Source organism: Sesamum indicum, linkage group LG4, assembly GCF_026168435.1.
Source record: "Sesamum indicum cultivar Baizhima isolate 11 linkage group LG4, ASM2616843v1, whole genome shotgun sequence".
Classification (NCBI taxonomy): Eukaryota; Viridiplantae; Streptophyta; class Magnoliopsida; order Lamiales; family Pedaliaceae; genus Sesamum; species Sesamum indicum.
Genome location: NC_142660.1, coordinates 17874583 through 17893878, shown reverse-complemented (window position 1 = coordinate 17893878; position 19296 = coordinate 17874583). Strand labels below are relative to the sequence as shown.

The 19296-nt window shown below is 32.7% G+C and overlaps 2 protein-coding genes and 1 long non-coding RNA gene across 7 annotated transcripts; 1 reads left to right on the top strand and 2 right to left on the bottom strand.

The window, feature by feature from the left end:
* Positions 1-4971: 4971 nt before the first annotated feature.
* On the bottom strand, positions 4972-8210 carry LOC105174192 (peptidyl-prolyl cis-trans isomerase). 2 transcript variants are annotated; one of them, XM_020698035.2, is made up of 7 exons: positions 8055-8210; positions 7384-7953; positions 6832-6930; positions 6543-6587; positions 5920-6057; positions 5273-5632; positions 4972-5164 (listed from the first exon to the last, which is right to left on the bottom strand). In XM_020698035.2, exons 2-6 carry the CDS (start codon positions 7840-7842, stop codon positions 5276-5278), a joined length of 1098 nt encoding a protein of 365 aa, XP_020553694.1. In that variant the 5' UTR covers positions 7843-7953; positions 8055-8210; the 3' UTR covers positions 4972-5164; positions 5273-5275. The 2 variants fall into 2 exon arrangements, with proteins under 2 accessions (XP_020553694.1, XP_011094522.2); XM_011096220.3 differs by having other exon boundaries at positions 7384-8170.
* A 2941-nt stretch (positions 8211-11151) lies between these two features.
* On the top strand, positions 11152-12172 carry LOC105174194 (uncharacterized). Its single transcript, XR_848815.3, has 3 exons — positions 11152-11473; positions 11583-11844; positions 11956-12172. It is a non-coding gene; the product is annotated as an uncharacterized LOC105174194 (long non-coding RNA).
* Positions 12173-13542: 1370 nt separating this feature from the next.
* On the bottom strand, positions 13543-18917 carry LOC105174195 (glycerol-3-phosphate dehydrogenase SDP6, mitochondrial). Of its 4 annotated transcripts, XR_016065049.1 has the most exons (8): positions 18431-18915; positions 16969-17442; positions 16199-16530; positions 15829-15989; positions 15388-15646; positions 14839-15141; positions 14030-14266; positions 13543-13822 (listed from the first exon to the last, which is right to left on the bottom strand). XR_016065049.1 is itself a non-coding variant. In XM_088879301.1 (7 exons), exons 1-6 carry the CDS (start codon positions 18795-18797, stop codon positions 14842-14844), a joined length of 1893 nt encoding a protein of 630 aa, XP_088735427.1. In that variant the 5' UTR covers positions 18798-18915; the 3' UTR covers positions 13831-14266; positions 14839-14841. The 4 variants fall into 4 exon arrangements, 2 of the variants coding, with proteins under 2 accessions (XP_088735427.1, XP_088735428.1); XM_088879301.1 differs by lacking the exon at positions 13543-13822 and having other exon boundaries at positions 13831-14266; XM_088879302.1 differs by lacking the exons at positions 13543-13822; positions 16969-17442 and having other exon boundaries at positions 13831-14266; positions 18431-18916.
* Between the last annotated feature and the right edge of the window lie 379 nt (positions 18918-19296).

The following is a 19296-nucleotide window of genomic DNA, read 5'->3' as shown; positions in this document are numbered from 1 at the left end:
TAAGAACTCTAATTTTTTTCTTTTTTTTAAAAAAAAATTAATTTTTTCTATAGACTAAGTGCATACTTTTTCTTGTATAATTTTTTAATTTTTTTCAATTCATCCCATCTGATTTTTTTTATAATTTTTTCAAAAAGAAAAAACACAGTAAGAGCAAAGTTGATAATTTATTACCTTCATCTAAGGATTACATAATCTTCGTCAAATATTAGGAGAGTAATTATAATTTTTCAAATAATGAGGGAGTATTAGTAATTATGTCAAATATCGGAAAAGGTCATTGTAACCCGTTTATTTTATAATAGTTTATGATTTTTTCTCCGTTTGAATGTTTGTTGATTTGAATTCGAGAATTCGATCTGAAAATTATCTATGTATTGGATCAATCATAGAATTTGAATGTATTTAATGATATAAAATCTGCATCCTATTAAAAAAATATCGAAGATTTCACTATTTGATTTTGATGCAAATATCAGTTACATATAATATATTTAAAGAGTATTTTCAGGGATTTAAAATAACTTCTTTTGATCAGTTTATTGTTGAGAATAAGTTGAAAATACTGATATTATTTTACAACTTCCGCTTTTGATTGCCCGAATTAAGTTTATTTAAACCAAAAGTTATGAGCAGATCCCTATTGATTTCTGCAATTTATTGATAAAATTATAAATATTTAAGTTGTTTCTCCAACAAATAAAACTTCTGTCCTATTTTTTCACCTGTAACTTTTAATCCATCCTACCTATTGCTCGACTTACAACTTTCTTCAAAATTTCACTTTCGTTTTAAAAGTAGAAGCCGTTGCACACACCACTTAACCGAGAAATTTTTACTACAGAAGTTTACTGTAAAAAAAACAAGAAAACAAGTGTTTTATTAAGACATAGTAAATGAAACTTGTGCGAGAGTGCGATGCAGTCGAGACTTGACTGGTTGGAAACTAATAATGTCCTAATAATGCTGAGGTTCCATAGCTTAGTTTAAGGTTATGAGTTCGAGTTTCATCGGATGTATGAATATTTATTTCACTTTTACATGAATTTATCATAAATTTAATACTTCATAATTCTCGATTCTATCAATGTATTGATTGAACTGATATATTTTTTAATTACGTAATTTATTAAAATATTGATATAATTATATAATTCATCCGAAAAAAACTAATGATATCCTAATAATGGATGATAAAGAGGGAGTGGGGTTTGTGTTTGTCTTGTTATAGGACAACACCTATGCTATGTGATGTGTAGGTGGAAGACATGTGGGAATGAAGATGCCTTGACAGCCTGTAAACATGTCCTACCACCACTTCTATTCCTGTTTTAGATACACATCTATTATTGCTCTTTCAATGCTCTATTTCTCAAATAACTCATTATTATTTTTTAAGTAAATTAATTATAATTATATTTTATTTTTTGAATTTATATTTTGGTATTTAAATTTTTTTATGTCAATTTTACGATTTTTTGTATTTTGTCATTTGTAATTATTTTTTAATCAAGTATTTTGTCGAAAAAATATTATATGTAATGCATATGTGATATTTAAGAATTACTTGATTTGATATTTTTTACATATGTACATTATGTGATGTTTTTTTAGCAGGAAAAATCATATGATTTCGCAAAGTTGAGTGGTAAGTTGACACAAAAAAATGGTCTCGGTGGAAAAGTGCAGAAAATGGGCATAATTCGAATGGAAAAAATATGATTTTTCCTAATTATTAATATCTAGCAACTTCCAGCAACTGTAATAATCATATTAATCATCAATATCAGATAAGTATATCTAATCGGCGATTGTTCTTGAAGTAGAACGTCACAAATTATTAAAATAGAATAATATCTGATAAGTCGGTGGGGTTCGAACCATAATAAATAATCATTAATCTGCATTTAAATGAGACAATTATGTACAAGTCAAATGTGTCCTGAAACCCACCAAGTTTAATTGTACTAGAACTAACCCTCTGCTTACATTCCACATAGATTCAAATATATAATAATTATATTTTAAAATATATATTAAATAAGAGTAAAATATACAAATTAATACTTTATATTAAAAAAAAAGAAAAAAAACTAACTTAGTAAATGTATGATTTGAAAAGTTGAATAAATTAGTTATCTTATTAGTTGAAGGGTATTTTTGACTTTACAAAAAATTAGTACGGCCGTGTCATCAACCTCCATTTGCGAGTATGGAGCCCCTTTCTTTTTTTATATTAGTATGTATATATATTTATTTTTTAATAGATAAATTCCAACAATTTTCTATAAGATTTGACATAATTACGGATATTTTTTTTATTATTTAAAAATTTATAAATAGTCCATGATATTTGATGAAATTGTGCAATCCTTGAATAAAGGTATGAAATTGCCAACTTTACTCCTGTTGTATATTTTTAAAATAAAAATAAAATTTTATAAAAAATCGGATGGGATGGTTGAAAAAATTCGAAAAATTATCCACTTAGTCCATAAAAAGAAGCAGAAAATTTTAAAAAATAAAAAAAATTATAATTCTTAGTCAATAAGAGCATTTTGACCAATTCACCATAAAAATTAATGTAAACCTAAAAAAGACTAACGCAATGGACTAATTATTAGACGACCATTAAAATCAAGAGGTATTTATAATTTTTTAAATAAAAATAGGATCTTCGTAATTGTGCGAATCTCAAGAGAGATTGTCTTAATTTATCCTATTCTTAAAGAATACAATTATTATTTATAAATACTTAATAAGTCATTTTCAAGATGGATTCGGGATGGTTCTTGACAAGATTAGGAGCTCGCCCCAAATTGGTCAGATCTATAAAATAAAATGTCCATCCCAAATCTGAACCAGATAATTTGATTCGTTCGATTTGTCATTTTTAATCAAACATGTTTTTCGAACCGTGTCAAAAAATTATAAAATTCTATTGAAGAATACCTTATCACATGACGAAAGCTGCGAAAACATCTCAAAGGGCAATTATGGAATATTAACAAACTTGAACTATTGCCGAAGTCGTGTACAGACCCTTCAATTACAAAACGTACTAAAAAGGTCTCTAAGGTGGACGACTATCGAGTCGCAACAATATTTTGGACCAAAATACCTCCAAATGCAATAATACATATATGAACCTAAAATTTATGGAAAAGGATAGAAAATTAGCCCAAGTTTTCAAAGGAAAGATGAAACCTTAAATGTGAACAATGAGAAGTTACGTCAAGTTGCTATAATTTTGACAACAGAAAGCAATGAGATGGTGATGAAAATCCCAAGTTTGGAAGCCAAAATATTAATCCATGAGCATCAATTGTGCATATTCGAACACTAAATTTTGAAAATCCTCCAAGAAATAAATACTCAAATTTGAGAAGTTGGTGTCATAAATTGACAAAGAAAAATATTTAAATGGTAAAATATAAAAACGAGTATAATTCGAATAACAAAATGTAATACACCCTTATATTTAATGCTAGACGGATATTCTCAAATTCAGACAAGCATGGATGTCATCCAATTCTTTAAGGTTTGATATTCAGGGACTTGTATGTTAGCTATATTGATAATAGTTTAGGGATACAAAATGTATTTAACAATAGTATATATAAATCGTCCCGTAATATATTTTGAATTAAAAGAAAAAGAAAAAGAAAAACTATTATCGTTTTAAAATTTTGCTAGCTAACAAATAAATAACTTTTGATTTCAAATGTTTTCTTTTTTGTCTCGATATGTGTGCCATTTTTATTTTTTTTGAGAAGGAAATATGTGCCATTTATTGGTAATATTTAGGTTATCAATATATATATAAAGAAAAATGCAAGCAACCCCTTGTGATATTATAAATGAGCAAATTACCCCCTTATAGAGAAATACATAGTGATTTACCTCCCTATATTTTTTAAATACAACAATTATCCCCTTATGATTTTTAAAATAAAGCAATTTACCTCCCTATATAAGGAGGTAAATTGCTTCATTTTAAAAAGTATAGGGGGGTAAATTGCTATGGTTTTTTCATAGGGGGGTAATGTGCTCATTTTCAATATCACACGAAATAAATTGCTATTCTCCCTATATATATATATATATGAACCATTTGTTGCAAGAATTGAACCCCAATGCATCCACAAATCCAAGACAGTAAAACCAGAGCAAGAAAGAAGGGTTAGGTTCAAGGGGCATGTGAGTTTATTTCAAGAGAACTTCTAGTTTTTGGTGAAAAGAGACATTCTCACCACACTTCCCAAAAGCTTTTCTTTCTTCAAAACTTCTGTCCCCTTCTCTCCCTTCACCCGTAATCTTCCGTTTGCTATTTGCAAGAAACTCCACTCCACACCAATGCAAACAACACTTCTCACACAATTCTAAAGATTCTTTGCTTGAATTTTGCTACTTTTCATCAACTTTAAGGATTTATAATTTCATTATATAATTACATTAATATCTCAATAAACTAAATCATGTATCAGATCAATTAATATATCAATATAACAATGAAGATTGGGACGAATTACAAAAACACGATATAAAATGAGAATATCCAGTGGGACTCGAACCCATGATGTCAAACTTGTCGGTAGAACATCAATCTTAATCAAAGACTAGCACATATGAATAGGGGTGAAATAAGTTCCTACAAAGTGTAAGTAGTAAAATTTACAACATCAAAGAGAGCACTCGACCCAATGTTAGTAATGCTAACCTAGGCACAAGCTACAGTAAGAAAATTGTTATGATCGTTACGACATACAATGCAAGAATGCTCGAAAATCTTAGATCACTGTGTGTTAGTTCGTAAGAGAGAAACACTTTACCCGTCAAACAATCTTAATTAGTTCGACATCATACTTTTTCTGCTAACGTTCTAGTTCATCATAGTAGGGGGCATATTTTCTATGTATTGAGAATAAAGTCAAATACTCGAGATGTAATATCATTCAAGACACAAACAAATTTAAGTAATTAGACCATTATATAATTTTTTCCTTTCCATTTTGTTCTGAAAACATCAGAGACATCAAACACCAAGCCTAGTTTCCGACAATGTACCACAATATGTGCAAGTTGGAGCTTTAGTTACACTGTCTGCTGCACCTCCATATACATGTTTCACACTTCACTTGTGTTTCCATAATCTTCATTGGCGCTGTTGTGTCATGAAATAAATTGTAAGAGTTTCAAACATCGGGTGCGTGAAATAGTAGTCCCACTGTGTCTTATATAAGAAAAAGTTACAGAGACGCAATTGAGGTACCTTCTAATCAGCATTGAGATTCATGTCACTGCTACTGATCTTTACTCTTTGAATCTTCAATGGTACAGTCTGTTCTAAAACCGAGACGTTAATGTTATTCCAAGCATCTGGTTTTGTGGGGAGCTGAGCTATTTTCTCGGCGATCACCATATCTTCTGGAAGTACTGAACCAAAAACGGTGTACGACTTCTTCCACTCTTCGTGATTTGCCAGGCTTATGAAGAATTCCGGGCCGGAGCCAACCCATGCAACCGACCCTCTTCTTATGGTTGGGCAGTGCTCGGTTTGAATCTTGTTGAACGGCAGCCCTTGGGCGTCTAGAGTTCCTTGGATAAGAGCAAATGGAGGGCCAAACGAGGACTGAAATGTTTATAAACAGCAACGAATCAGGCATCTAATGTTAACTTAAAAAAGTGAAAAATAAAGAAATGGAATCTGCAAGAACAGGATATTAGGCTGCAACTTGATGTGCGTGCAACCACAAGGAGCCAAAATGATGCCGACATATTTAAGATAGCAAACAAGTAAAAAGTTATGGATCAAACTTGGCTCTAAATTTTTGAGTAAACTATCACATATATTCCTTTTAAACATTAAAAAGGAATTGCATTCAGAAAGCAGATAACTGATAAAAATTCTTGTCTTACATCTTTTATGTGGTTTCCTTTCGCATCCCAAGATCGACCACGACTTTCAGCCCGATAGAAATGGCATCCTGCACAATGGCGTAGTGCCAACAACTCCAGGATGTATGCAACTGAATGTGGCGAACAATCAGGCAAAAGCTGTAAAAAGATTCCAAAAATTATCAATAGAAAAATGAAGGGTAAAGTTAATACTATGCCAAATTTTTAAATGACATCCAAGAATCTCTTAGTTCCTTTTTCATGAAATTCGTCTAATTTTTGCCGCTACATTTCTAACTCCTTTCTCTGTAGCATTTGGGAAATTCTGGAAAACCAGTTATGTAAGGTGTGAGGTTGCTATTTGCTTGGTTTTGGGTTGAAGGCTTTAAACCATGTGGTTGAAATTTTTGAAACAAAATCTTGAAACGCATTGAACAATTCAGTAGAAACAGAAAAAGGCCATGCATGTAGTGTAAAACTAAATTGTCTTTGAATAATAAAGCCTCAAAAGTTTTTAAATATTTTTGTCCATTTCTGCTTATAAATTCTAGATGAAAAGCATAAAAATGAATCCAAAAGGACATGGCACTGGTTTCAGAGAAGTCTAGGTTCCACCACATACTGTAAACAAAGAAAACGAATACCTTTATGTGCAGAGTTCCATACTCTGTCTCCAACCCAACAATGCCCTTCAAGGAGAAAAATGATTGAATTGTTAAAAAAATCCAAGTCCAAAAAAATCAAAAGCTCCAGTGAACACTGACTCCACAAAGATACACATGAAACAAGGGATGAATTATAGTAGCAATGATAAGCATATGGCCTTTATCAACAGGGGACAGATACAACATAATCTACATCACATCATTGCTCATTTGAGTAATAGGAAACGGGAATCAAACTAGTTGATGAAAATTTCATGATGATAGGTACCTCTCCTCCTCCAAAAACGAGCCCTGATGTCCACATATTTTTATTTCCTGTTTCCTGCTTATCAGGAGCCAGGACGTCCTTCTGTTTCTTCAACCAACACTAAAACAATAAAACAACAAGAAAAGACCGTGTCAATCCCGTAACTCAATAGCTCAGTTGGCGAACTAAAACCAGGCAACATCAAATGAGCTCAAAGAGAAAGACGGAACTCCAGCATACCAGCAACTCTAGTAATCAACTCTTTTCATCAGTACTTTCACAAGTTATATGTTGCTTTGCGGTATAAGTCTAATAAGTTAGACATATAAGCTCTACTACAAGGCACTTAGCTTTCTTAAATCATTGCAACTTACAGAAAGCATGTACGAGCTACACAGATCATACTTGTAGGACAAGAATGCAAGAATTGCACGATCTACACTTCAAACATAAGTTATACCAAACAAAGCAGTAAATTGAATGAACGAAAGCAGGAACATAAACAAGAAACAGGACAAGTTCCAATATTCTATCAACATGAATCAGAGCTGAAAACAATCCAGAACAACTGACCTCACCAAGTTTCTCCCCACAAGCTTCCTTATTCCCACAAAAAACCCATGAATCACAAAGACACGGCCCGTCTTTCCCCGTACACATCTTCTTGCAAGCCTTACAACATTGTTCAGAGGAATTGAACTTGAATTCTGTGCCCCATTTCACAGCAGCCCCCCAGAGCTCCAAACCCTGAATCCCTCTACAGCACTCCCCACCTCCACTCAATTCAAACTCCGAATTGTTACCATCATTTTCATAACTCCCATCAACATACCTCAAAGACCTAGTTCTTGAACTCGCTGATAATGATGATGAAGGGCTCAGTACAGATGACATGAAAATGTACACCACAGAAAAAGACACCAAACCCATCAAGAGGAGGATCAAAGTACCCCACCTGGTAGGCTCCAATTCACTTCCCTTCCGACCCATTTGACTATTTCGTGGTCTTTTCACCTCGTTTTGATCGAACATGAAAAAGGCGGCTAGAACCCACCAAATGGGCAATGATTTCTTCTGATATTCTTGTTTTTTCCTTCTTTTTTTGGGGGAGTACAATTCAAGAAAATTGTTCCATGGTGAAATCTGTAACAGTTGTCACAAAGAAAAACAAAAGTAAACAGTAAGAACACATAGGATGGTATTATTCACAGATTGTGTGGGCAAAACTTCTGAATGATCTTTACTTGAATTTGGGAGAAGAAGGCAAAGGGGCATTGATTCGCTGATCAGCGTTTGGTTTTCGGTATCCGGTGTGCTGTACTGAAATTGGGATTTTCTGGTGGCTTTGTTGCATGAGGCGGATCCGTTGACTAAAAGAAAAACGCTTTTTGTGTTGGAAGAATTTATTTTTATTCAATTTGAATAAAAATGGTTATATACATTTATTGCATAAAATTCCTTTTTTATTACAATTTATTACATATTATGTTTAAAGTATATAAATACAAAAAGATAGGAACAATTTGTTAAATAAATTCCAATAATCATCAATATTTATTAGTGGTAGTTTTTGAGGGCTCGTTTCTTGAATAAAAAAATAATTGTTAAGTATTATAAGGTAAATTATACCTTTTTTTTTTTAAATTTGTCGTAATTACAGATTCTCCCTCATGATTCGGAAAATTACCAATATCCTTTCATTATCGTAAAAACCACCTGTCTTCTAAAAAATTCACTATAACCCCTCCTTTTTAAAATAGACAAACTACCTCTATCTGTTTTTTAAATTGTAACTCAATCATTCCTCTCCATTAAATATATCTAACATGTTAATCATTTTTTATAAAGTGACCATTATACTATTATTTATTATATATTTTATCTTATTTTAATGACGCTTAGGACGTGATTGGTACGCATAAATGAACTTGAGTGGGAATAAAATAAATTTAGGAATTGAATAAAGATAAGAGCGGAATAGTTTTATTAATACATTCCTATATTTGGTATAATGAAGGAATAAAAAAAGAAATTAAATATTTTTTTAAATCAATTGTTTATATGTTTGGTGGATATAATAAAATTTGAAGGGAAAAAAATACACACTACACTCACAAATGTTTTTACATAAAAAATATTATTTTAAAATATAAAATTAAATATAAATTTATTATATGTACATATTTAAATATTTTCATGTATTAGATATCCAATAAATACTTATTATTCAACAAAAAAAATATCATACTTATTACAAAGAACAAATATCAATAATAAATATCATACTTATTACAAAGAACAAATATCAATAATATTACATAAATTGAATATTAATATTTTATATTTATAGTAAATATTGATTAAAATACATATATGTATGTAACTATATTTATATTATATTTAATAAAATATTAAAATATTTAAGTATATAAACTTTTTCAAACACTTAATTCTAATTGTAGAACATAAAATAATAATTCTCTTTAACAAACAGTATTCTTTGAAATAAATTTGCGAAATTCAAGGATTAATACTCAAAACAATATTTAGATGTATTAGAAAGAAAATATTTTCTAAAAAATGAAAAAAATCCTAAATAATGTTTTCCCCCCTCAACAATCTTTCAAAATGAATTCAAATGAAATAGAAATTAATTTTAAAGTATTTTCTAAATTAATTGAAAATGACACTCTAATAATTCCAATGATACAAATAAATGAATTATTGAAAAAATAAAATTATGCTAATTTATACTTAAATGTTATAGGAAAAACAAATTATGGAATTAAATAATAAGACGGATAAGATTATGGATTGGCAAAGAAAAATAAACTCAAGTAAGACATTGGTTGAAGAAGCAAAAGGAAAAATTATTGCCAGACCCTCAATTCAACCACCTCCAGATATTATAGGTTTTAATTTAAAACCTACAGAAGAACTAGAAAAATTATTGGACCAAAAAATTAAAACTCTAAAATTAAATACTTTAAATAATGATGTAAATTCTCAGGTTACAGAAGAGAACTCACAGAGAAAATTAACAAATTAGAAAAGTTTGTTAGGAAGCCAATGCAAACAAAATTTTATTATCCTAGACCAACACCCCAAGATGTTCCTTATGAAGAACAAGAGATAATTGACCAAAATAGTTATAATGACAAACAAATTTATGAATGGAGCATTGATGGATTTACAGAAAAGCAAATTTATAATACTATACATAGGATGATGACGTATATTCAACCTGCAAAACTGCCACTTTTTAGGATGCTCACGCCAAGAAGAGTGAATAGCTGCTCCTAAGAGCACAAGCAAATTGATAAGAAAATTGGTAACTAGTCGTCGGAAACTATTAGAAATATTATTGCATCTTGCTGAACTATTATTCCACAAAATTTCAACTACAATTTATTTATAACTCCACACATGGAACGAGATGTAAGATTATTTATTTACAAAATATTATTTCAATATGTTGAAAGTGCTTTCTCATGTCATTTCAATATATTATTAATATACAACGTAAATAATCATAAAAATTTGTAATTAATTTTCACAAATTTAATTTTATTATTATGTTCGATTATCGTATAACTACTACAAAATATTATAATTTCAATTAATTACTAAATAGATATTAAAATTATAGTAAAAAATACTATTCTTGAGCTGATTTTATTTACCTTAACACATGTGCCTCAACAAATAAATAAGTTTTAGTCTTCACATACTTAATTTTATTAATAAATTACAACTAAAAAAATTATGTTACAATTGATATGAATTAAACATAAGTTATATTTATAATTATGATACTCATATATAACAGGTAACACAAAAAATATTTTATTTACAATTTTAATTGTCAATAATATATAATACAATTAATATCTCAATTTATTAATATTAATTAATTCAAATAAATTTAGATAAACAATATTAAATATCAAATAACTTTAAAACATAAATATACGTCTCTACGGACTAATAACTAGTTTATACTTAAAATTGAATTTAATGAACTACAAAATAAAAATTGATAACTAAATTTTACGTGGGTCGTCATTAGAATTTAATTTTAAAAAATAAGTAATAGTTATAAATAAAATCACATTTTCACCAGAAGTGAGATCTGATTTATTTAATCACATAACCAATACCAAATCAAACCAAATGAGCACTTAAAATAGAAATTTTCAATGAATTTATAATTAAAATTACAATATTTCTCTACATATAAACATAAACTTAAAAATGTTATAGAAAAAAAAATTAAAGAAAATAGAAAAATAATTTTACAGGTAGAACCCCCTTCTCAACCGGTAAAAACCCCAATCTCCCACTCCAACGGTAAAGACTAGAAATACAGATGTCCTCCCCACGGGTGAAAACCCTCGAAATCACCTCTCTTCTTCTTCCTCTTCCTCTCACCTTCATTTCGCTTCTCTTCACGCCCAAAAATTACAGAAGAAACTCTCAAAACATCGCCAGATCTGCGAAGAGGGAGTGAAGGAGAAGGGGATCAATCTGAAGGGTTCTTGTAGCCTCGATGAAGGAGAGACGGTAGAGCACCTGCAGGATGGCCGCGAACGTGAGGAGGAGCAGTTGGACTTGGAAATGAAAGGAAATAGTGAAGGTGTGATAAAAAAGATTGTTGCAGAAGGTTAACTATAGCCTCTCTCTATCATGAAGATTCAAATGTGATCTTCTTAAAGCATTTATTATTTTGTTTTTATTTTAATCCACTGACTTGTTTTTGGTTGAAATATCAGGCAATTCTCGAGAAGCAAAGCCATATGCTCATTGGGAGACATGATATTGATAATCTGTTGCGACTTGATCTAGCCAGTGAATGTTTACCGAATGCACTAGATCAAAGAATCAGAGAAGACATTGGTTCTGATTCTGAGTCCTCTGGAGTAGAAATGGAATTAAGTAAGATACTACTGGATTTGAGGCCTATCAGACCGGTAAACATGCCCTTATCGGGTATTATCACTATATCTAAATGCATAATGAAACGTTCATTCACAGGTAATCTTTTCTATGCATTGGTATGTATTAGTTATGTCTTATTTCTCCTTTGGCTTAATTTTCTGCGGGAAAACCTTATTTATTTTATTGGCTTCCTTGAATATGTTGCAGACTCAATAGAAAGGCAAGTAGTCCTATCTTGTTAAGTTTGTGATCTTCATCAGCTTTTGGTGCCCGTGGACAGATTTCATTACTTCCGCAGCATTTAAATAGTTTGGTAGGTAGGGATGGAAACTATGTGCTATGCTATATGAGAATACATTAGTTGTCTTTGTCCCCTTTTACACTCAATTAATGTGAGAGCTGTAAAATTATTTTTACCCCTCCACCAACCATCTACTTGTAGACATAATTTTCTAACTAGGCTAATCTAATAATTATAAATTAATTCCAAAATGTGTAATGTTGATCCGGCAAACGCCCCACATTGGATCTAGACAAAGAGCATGAGTAGCTTATAAGTTCCAAACCTCCTTTGTTGAGCAAGGCGCATTTTTAGGACAAAATTGTTAGATTCAAAGCAAGCTAAAGCGGACAATACTAGAGCAATGAGACTCCGATCGAGTTGAAAGCCGCATTATTTGGCGTTGTCTGTTGGGACGAGGCCATTTAGCCTTTTCAAGCGTTTGGTCTGGGATTGATGATGTGGGTAAGCGTCTCACAGTCGCAAACAAAAAGCATAAGTGGCTTATACGCCCCAAAAGCCTTTTCTTTTTTATGAGGCTCTTTCTAAGACAAAACTGTGAGACCCATACAATATTAGAAGGTCAACACCTCATTAAATAGGATATCAATAGAATCGCAAGCCGCTGCAAAAAAAAATAATAATCATTTAGGTATAGAGACTCCAATAAGTTGGATTCCATATGGATTTACCAAAGTTTGATCCATGACCTACAATATTTTCGTTGGATATAAAACTCAATTTCGTCCCGACCTTAATACTTGATAAGTTAGACTCATTTTTTAATTTCACAAATATCGAACAAAATTTATTTTTTAAGAAGTTGATAACAAAACCAATTGATATTTGCTAATGTGCCTGGCATGTTTCAATCTTTAAAAACCAAGTAACATGTGATTTTTATTTTGCTTTTACAAATATTGGAAATATTATTATATTAATAATTTATTCATTTGTAATCATTTTGTGAGGATATATGTAATGTACAAACTATATACTTTTTTGTAATGTATATCACATGAACACATATAAAATATATATGTGTTGTGTATTCTTAGATATAATATATACCAGAACGACTATGTATCATACCAACGTGCGTGGAAACGACATCGTTTCATCATGACACAATTAAAGAGAAAAAAGAAAAAGAAAATTGCTTTAGACCAAAATTGACACTACAACAATCGATGAACATTTATAGTTATTAGTAATAACATAAGCACATATATTATTTAACATCGGACAAACTTAGATCAATATACTTGTATAAATCAGTGTGAATCTTCTATCACATTTGGTATTATACATTCATGTAACACTAATATGTAATTGATGCATTTTTTTTTATAATATTGAAAATAATTAATAATTTATTAAGTCACGTACTGTGTGTGTGCACCTATGTAATGTACAAAATATGTACTTCTTTTATGTATATCACTTTAATATATATGTATACATATATTATTTTCTAATGGACAAGTTTAGATCAATGTGCTAACAAAATGGTCTCACAAGAATGCGTGGTCGCTGTTTGTTCTTTTTTATATCAAAAATTATAATTTAAAAATAAAAAAATCCTATATTGTACACATCATCAATATATTACTAAAAAGTATAAAAGAAAATCCTTCACTTGTACCGATTCTGGTCCAGGTAAACGTAGAGTCTCTAGCTCCCCTTATTGATTAGGGGAGGAAAAACAAAAAAGATTCTAAGACCTCAACTTTAACATATCATCATGAGTAATTCGAACTTCACAGCATATCTCAGGTGCATGATTTAGAGTAACTGAAAGATAAGAAGAAAGAGGGACATATCAGAAGACAACATCAACCCCTCAATGCTTTATTTCGACCAAACTCTGTATAATTATTCTCATGAAGAATCTTCTTGGCAAATGAATGTGTATCTTTTATTACATCCTTTTACCACTATGCAAAGGTTGAAAGGAGAATCCTAAATTGCATATTGCAAATGATAATCATCGGTACGCACCTTCTGTGTTTGAAAATGCAAATTTCTGCATAGGTTTAGATTCTTGAGAAGTTGAGATGGGTTCCTGACATGGAGCTACTACGGCTGGAGCTCCGATAGTATACCAGATAAAGTATTCAGACACCCTTTGAGAAAGGGAGGAAACTGTAAACCTTTTCGAGCAAAAAATGGGGAAAATGAAGTTGCCCATTGAAAATGTTGGGCCAAAATAAAAACTGTAACACAAAGTTGGCAAACCTGCAGTGGGAAAGAGTACATAAGTGAGCAAGAATACGGATATCTAGTTTAACTTACATCAATCAAAAAGATTGAGGAGCCATTGCAAGAGCTTCTGCTTTTAGTAAAGTGATAACTTATAGAGTGCAAGAGCTTCTATGTTTAAGGAAGTGAACTTATAGAGTGCAAGAGCTTTTGCTTTTAAAGAAGTAATCAGCAGAATTAAAAGTTAAGAGTTTGCAAAAAATAGTGATGAAGTAGAAGAAAGATCTAAATTGAGAGTGTTGGGAAAAAATAACTTTTGGAAAGATTTAATTTGAAAAAGATTATTTTAACTCCATATGTTAAGGCAAAATAGTTAAATATCGTATTTTTTATTTTTTTTTTTCACAAAAACTCAAAACATGTAGAAACACCTAAAACTCCCATTTAGGTGCTTTTAGTTTTTGATCTAAATCATTTTTCAAAGTTTTGAAAACTGGAAAACAATTTTCCAAACGCTCAAAAACAACTTTTCTGAAATCAAAATTTGAAAAGTGCCTTTTTGAAAGTTTTTCCAAAGCAATCACACACTCCCTAAGTATCAAGCTTACACATTAGTTGTGTTTGCCATCATGGAATTGAGCATTTCTCGATGACTTGAAGGTCTCCAGAAATTCTTGAGCTTTTTGCATTTCCTGCTTTTGCCTCGATCTATCCCATTTGTGTTCACAAGCCAATATCTCGATGACACGAGGCACTGCCCTCATAGCAGCGTCAGTGTCGAGAAATGCAAGGCGAGACCTTCTGGCTATGAAGTCCACCACTGATTCGCAGTACTCATGCCGAGCACAGTATGCAACTTCCGCTTCCAGGATTGGGTATCCGTGGGCTAGCCTTTTCCCCAGATTTTCATTCTGAAGTGCAGGAGAAAGGAGTTATTGCGGCTAGTGAACGGGGATATAAAATTCAAAACTAACGTCTTCCTAACTTATTTTTAATTTTAAAATATTAATAAACTCTTTCAATTTTAATCAAGCTCACATTAAAATAACACTTACCATCTTATAAGCTTTAAAAACTTTTGAAAAAATGTATGAGCTGATAAAATCTTTTGAAGAAGCTTAGCCAAACACCCTCTAAATCATGGCGCAAGATTAAACCTGGGCAATGGCAGCTACACGTTCGGCGAAAGTACCATAAGCATGAGATAAATGCTTTGCTACAGCAGTGTCCATTACGCCTGGAACGACCTTCCCACCGTGCGATCTCTTCATGCGCACGTATTGCTGAGCTAATACAGTGAAAGATGCTGGATCCCATCCATCAGCACCTACGAGCTGTAGTTCATATGTCAGGCATTTGTTTGCTGGGCTCAACTTTCCTGACTTTATAGCTGCATCAACTGCATCCTCTGCCATACTGGAAGTAGTTTGAGTAAGCAAAAACGGCTGACCGGGACAATCTAACAGTAAGGTTCCAGACTTCAAGCATAGGTGAATGAGTAAAGATGACAATGACTTGAGCTACTTGCCATCATTGCCGATGAGGCAGAACTGTAAAAATATTCAACCACAGTCTTTTGTACTGCCAAATTAAATTACCTTCTATATGTAGTCCACTTTCCACCAGTGATTGTAACTAAACCAGGAAAGTCTTCATACACAACATGATCTCTGGAGATGCTCTCTGTGTTTTTAGCTTTAGGATCCATCGCCAATGGTCGAATGCCGCTCCAAGCTGACAAAACATCTACTCGGCGTACCTAAATAATCATTCTTACACATTATTTGCCACCAAGAAAAAGGAAAAAGATAATGGAAATGGCCGGAATTTCTTAGCTACCTGAGGAATGACTGAAATGTGAAATCAGAAAAGCCAAAACAAAATAAGCTAAAGGAAACAAGAAAGGCAAAGAAATGAAACTATCTGTAGTTAGAAGTATAAAATTCAAGATTATGACAGTTCACAAACCTTAATATTAAGATAATCAGAGATGGCATCTAATATGAATTCGATCTCATCCTCATGAGGTTCTGGTAGCATTGTAATAGTGGTGTTTGAGTCGGTGGTACCAGCAACTGTTCTCCCTAACCAGGGAAGCATGAAAACGACTCGACCATCCTTAGTTTTGGGAACAATCAAGCCCATCCCTTCCGGAGAATAGTAATCAGGAAGCACAACATGGACACCGCTGCTGGGACAGATCATTGGTTTCGCTTCTTTGTCTGCCATCTTCCTCAGGGAATCACAGAACGGACCAGCCGCATTTACCACAACTTTTGCATATGTATCAAACTCCTTGCCTACACAGGTCAACAAAGTAAGATTGGAAAAAATAGTTTGCACTAAGTAGCTCGTAAGACAAGCAATTCAAGTTATGGTAAAACATCAGATGTAGAAACGACATTAAAGTCTCCGTCTGTGAATGCATAGTTCATACTGCCATGAACCAAGTGTAGAACAAAACGTATAAGTAGGTTAAACGTTGCTACTATATTCTGCAATGTCTAACAGAAGCAATGTGTAGTATAGAAGATCAAGTCAGTGTCATAACTAAAATTATCGTGTTAAGTATTTAGCATGTGAAGCTCAACAAGGGAGAGCAGCAGATGCCACATGAAAAAAGAGTACTCAGGATTACATTTCAGCAGCATATTGCAAAAAGAAAGAAAATCAAGACAATGCTAGAACAAAATATCCTAAAGAAAGCCCTATTAGAGGAAAAGAAGTGATGTTTTTACCTGATAGATTATTTCTTATCCTAGCACCTATTATCCGCCCACCACCCTCATCCCTAAGAAAGGATATCACTTCAGCATGGTTAAGTACAGTAGCCCCTGCTAGCGCAGCAGTACATGCCAATGCAACATTCAGACGTGAATCATTCATTTGTCCGTCATAATAGACCACTGTTCCTTTCAAGCTCTGATCTTTTCCCTTTCTTGTTAAAGTGGGAAAGAGACCAACTGACTCCTGCGCTGAATAATATCTAGACAAGTGGAGCAAGCGTTTGCCAGCCACCAGATCATACATTTTCAAACCCATCCAGTAGTAAATCACCTCGAACCAGCTAAAACATGGTGTCATACATGGCAGAGCATTGCAGAGATGGGGAGCATTGTCAATAACTTGTTTACGCTCCTCAAGGGCATGGAAAACCAGCTTTAACTGCCCGTAATCTAAGTTAAAAACAGCTTTCTCTAAATAGCGAACTCCTGAAATGAATATCCTTAAAACGTTATGATCTCATCCATGGAAATCTTAAAGTTTGTCCCCAAGATCTGCTGAACTCAAAGAGAGATGTAAAGGAAAAGCCACGAAACACAAGATGAGAGCATAACTTCTAACTCGTTGCAGCTGCAGTCAAGAACAGAATAAGTAGCATATCAAGCTTAACTAACGTAAACCCACAGAAATGAATGAGGGCAAGTCCCTGAAAACTCTAATCATTGGGGCTATTGGTCCTCAGACCATTTTATGACCTCAAACCAAATGGAGCAGGCAGACAAATAGGGAAGTAGCAAAACGAACATGATGGGCAATGTGTAACTCGACAAAACCTTCTTCAAGACAATACTTTGCTTATTCTGGGATAGTTAATTTCATTCTATTGGCTAAAACATGATACAAACTACAAAGTATTCTAGAATTACATTTCATGAAAAGTCCATCTAATTGGGTTATCTCACAAAAACAGCTCAGCCATCTAACTGAAGTTAAAAGAACATATGCCTTCACAATCAAACAGATGCGCTAAGTGCAGATACCACTCAAACAATTTTCTAGAAGAATTTGACACATTGTCATATGAAAAGAAGTGAAAGAAACAAGAAAGAATTCATTTAACCAACATATAAACTAATCGAATATGATATGTTATGCCCCTTAGTAAGCAAATATCACTTCCACCTTCGCTGTTTTCTCACCATTATGTATAGCAAAATGGCACTAAATCATATTCTACAAATAATGCTTTCAGAATCACATTTTCTTAGATTGTAGGCCAAAAATTTCGGATTCGCTCACGTGAAAACAGAGTAATTTTTTTACTTTATACACAGTCACGGATGCTACATGACAGTAAAAGATAATGTATTAATGACGGCTCGCCTCACCTAAACCAGGCATAACACGGTACAAGTCTCAATACTTGTAGTACAACTCAATGCACAGAAATAGTTTACGCAGAATAAAAATGCAAACCTCCATGGATGAGTTTAGTAGACCTCGACGAAGTCCCAGAGGAGAAATCCTCTCGCTCAACAAGCCCGACACGAAGTCCGCGTGTGGCGGCATCCAGCGCGACACCGCAGCCGGTGGCTCCGCCGCCAACGACGAGGACGTCCAGGGGGTTAGCCGGGCTGGACCCGATCAAAGCCGACTCCTGGACTTCACGAGAAGGCACAGCGCTCAAAGGGTCCGAAATTTTCTGCTTTAAAGCGGTCATGGTCGGACCCGGGGCGCCCCGGTCACTGGAGGCCATAGGAGGATCGCCGAGGACGGTGAAGCACGCACCTCCGGCGACGGCGGCGACTGCGCCGAGCCGGCGTAGGCGTATGGAAGCTGCCATTTGGTGTAAATGACGATCAGATTATTACTTTTATTTAATATTTTTGGTAAATTACAGGATCAGATCATCAGAGTATGGGAAAAGGAATAAAGCAGTGATTCGATTCAGTTATGGGACTGGCAGTCCATATATATTGCATTGGAAGTCGCACTCTGGGAGGAGCCATGTCTTTCTTATTAACAAATTCATTTTCCCATTTTACCCTTGAAACATTTCTTTATACATTGCTACCAAACTGGTCACATTCCATGCTGTGCATTTAAAATTTAAACACATATTATAATTACACGTCAATTTTATGTAGTTTTAAAACTTAAATTTAATATTCATCATATTTGTTTTTATTTAATAAATAAATATTTTAATTAATTTAAATTTATCAAATTAATTGATATTAATAAAATAAATAAATAAATAATTATATTATTTTCAATTGACTTATTAACGACTTGATTTGAATTAAATAATTTTTATAATCAAATTATCATTATACACCCCA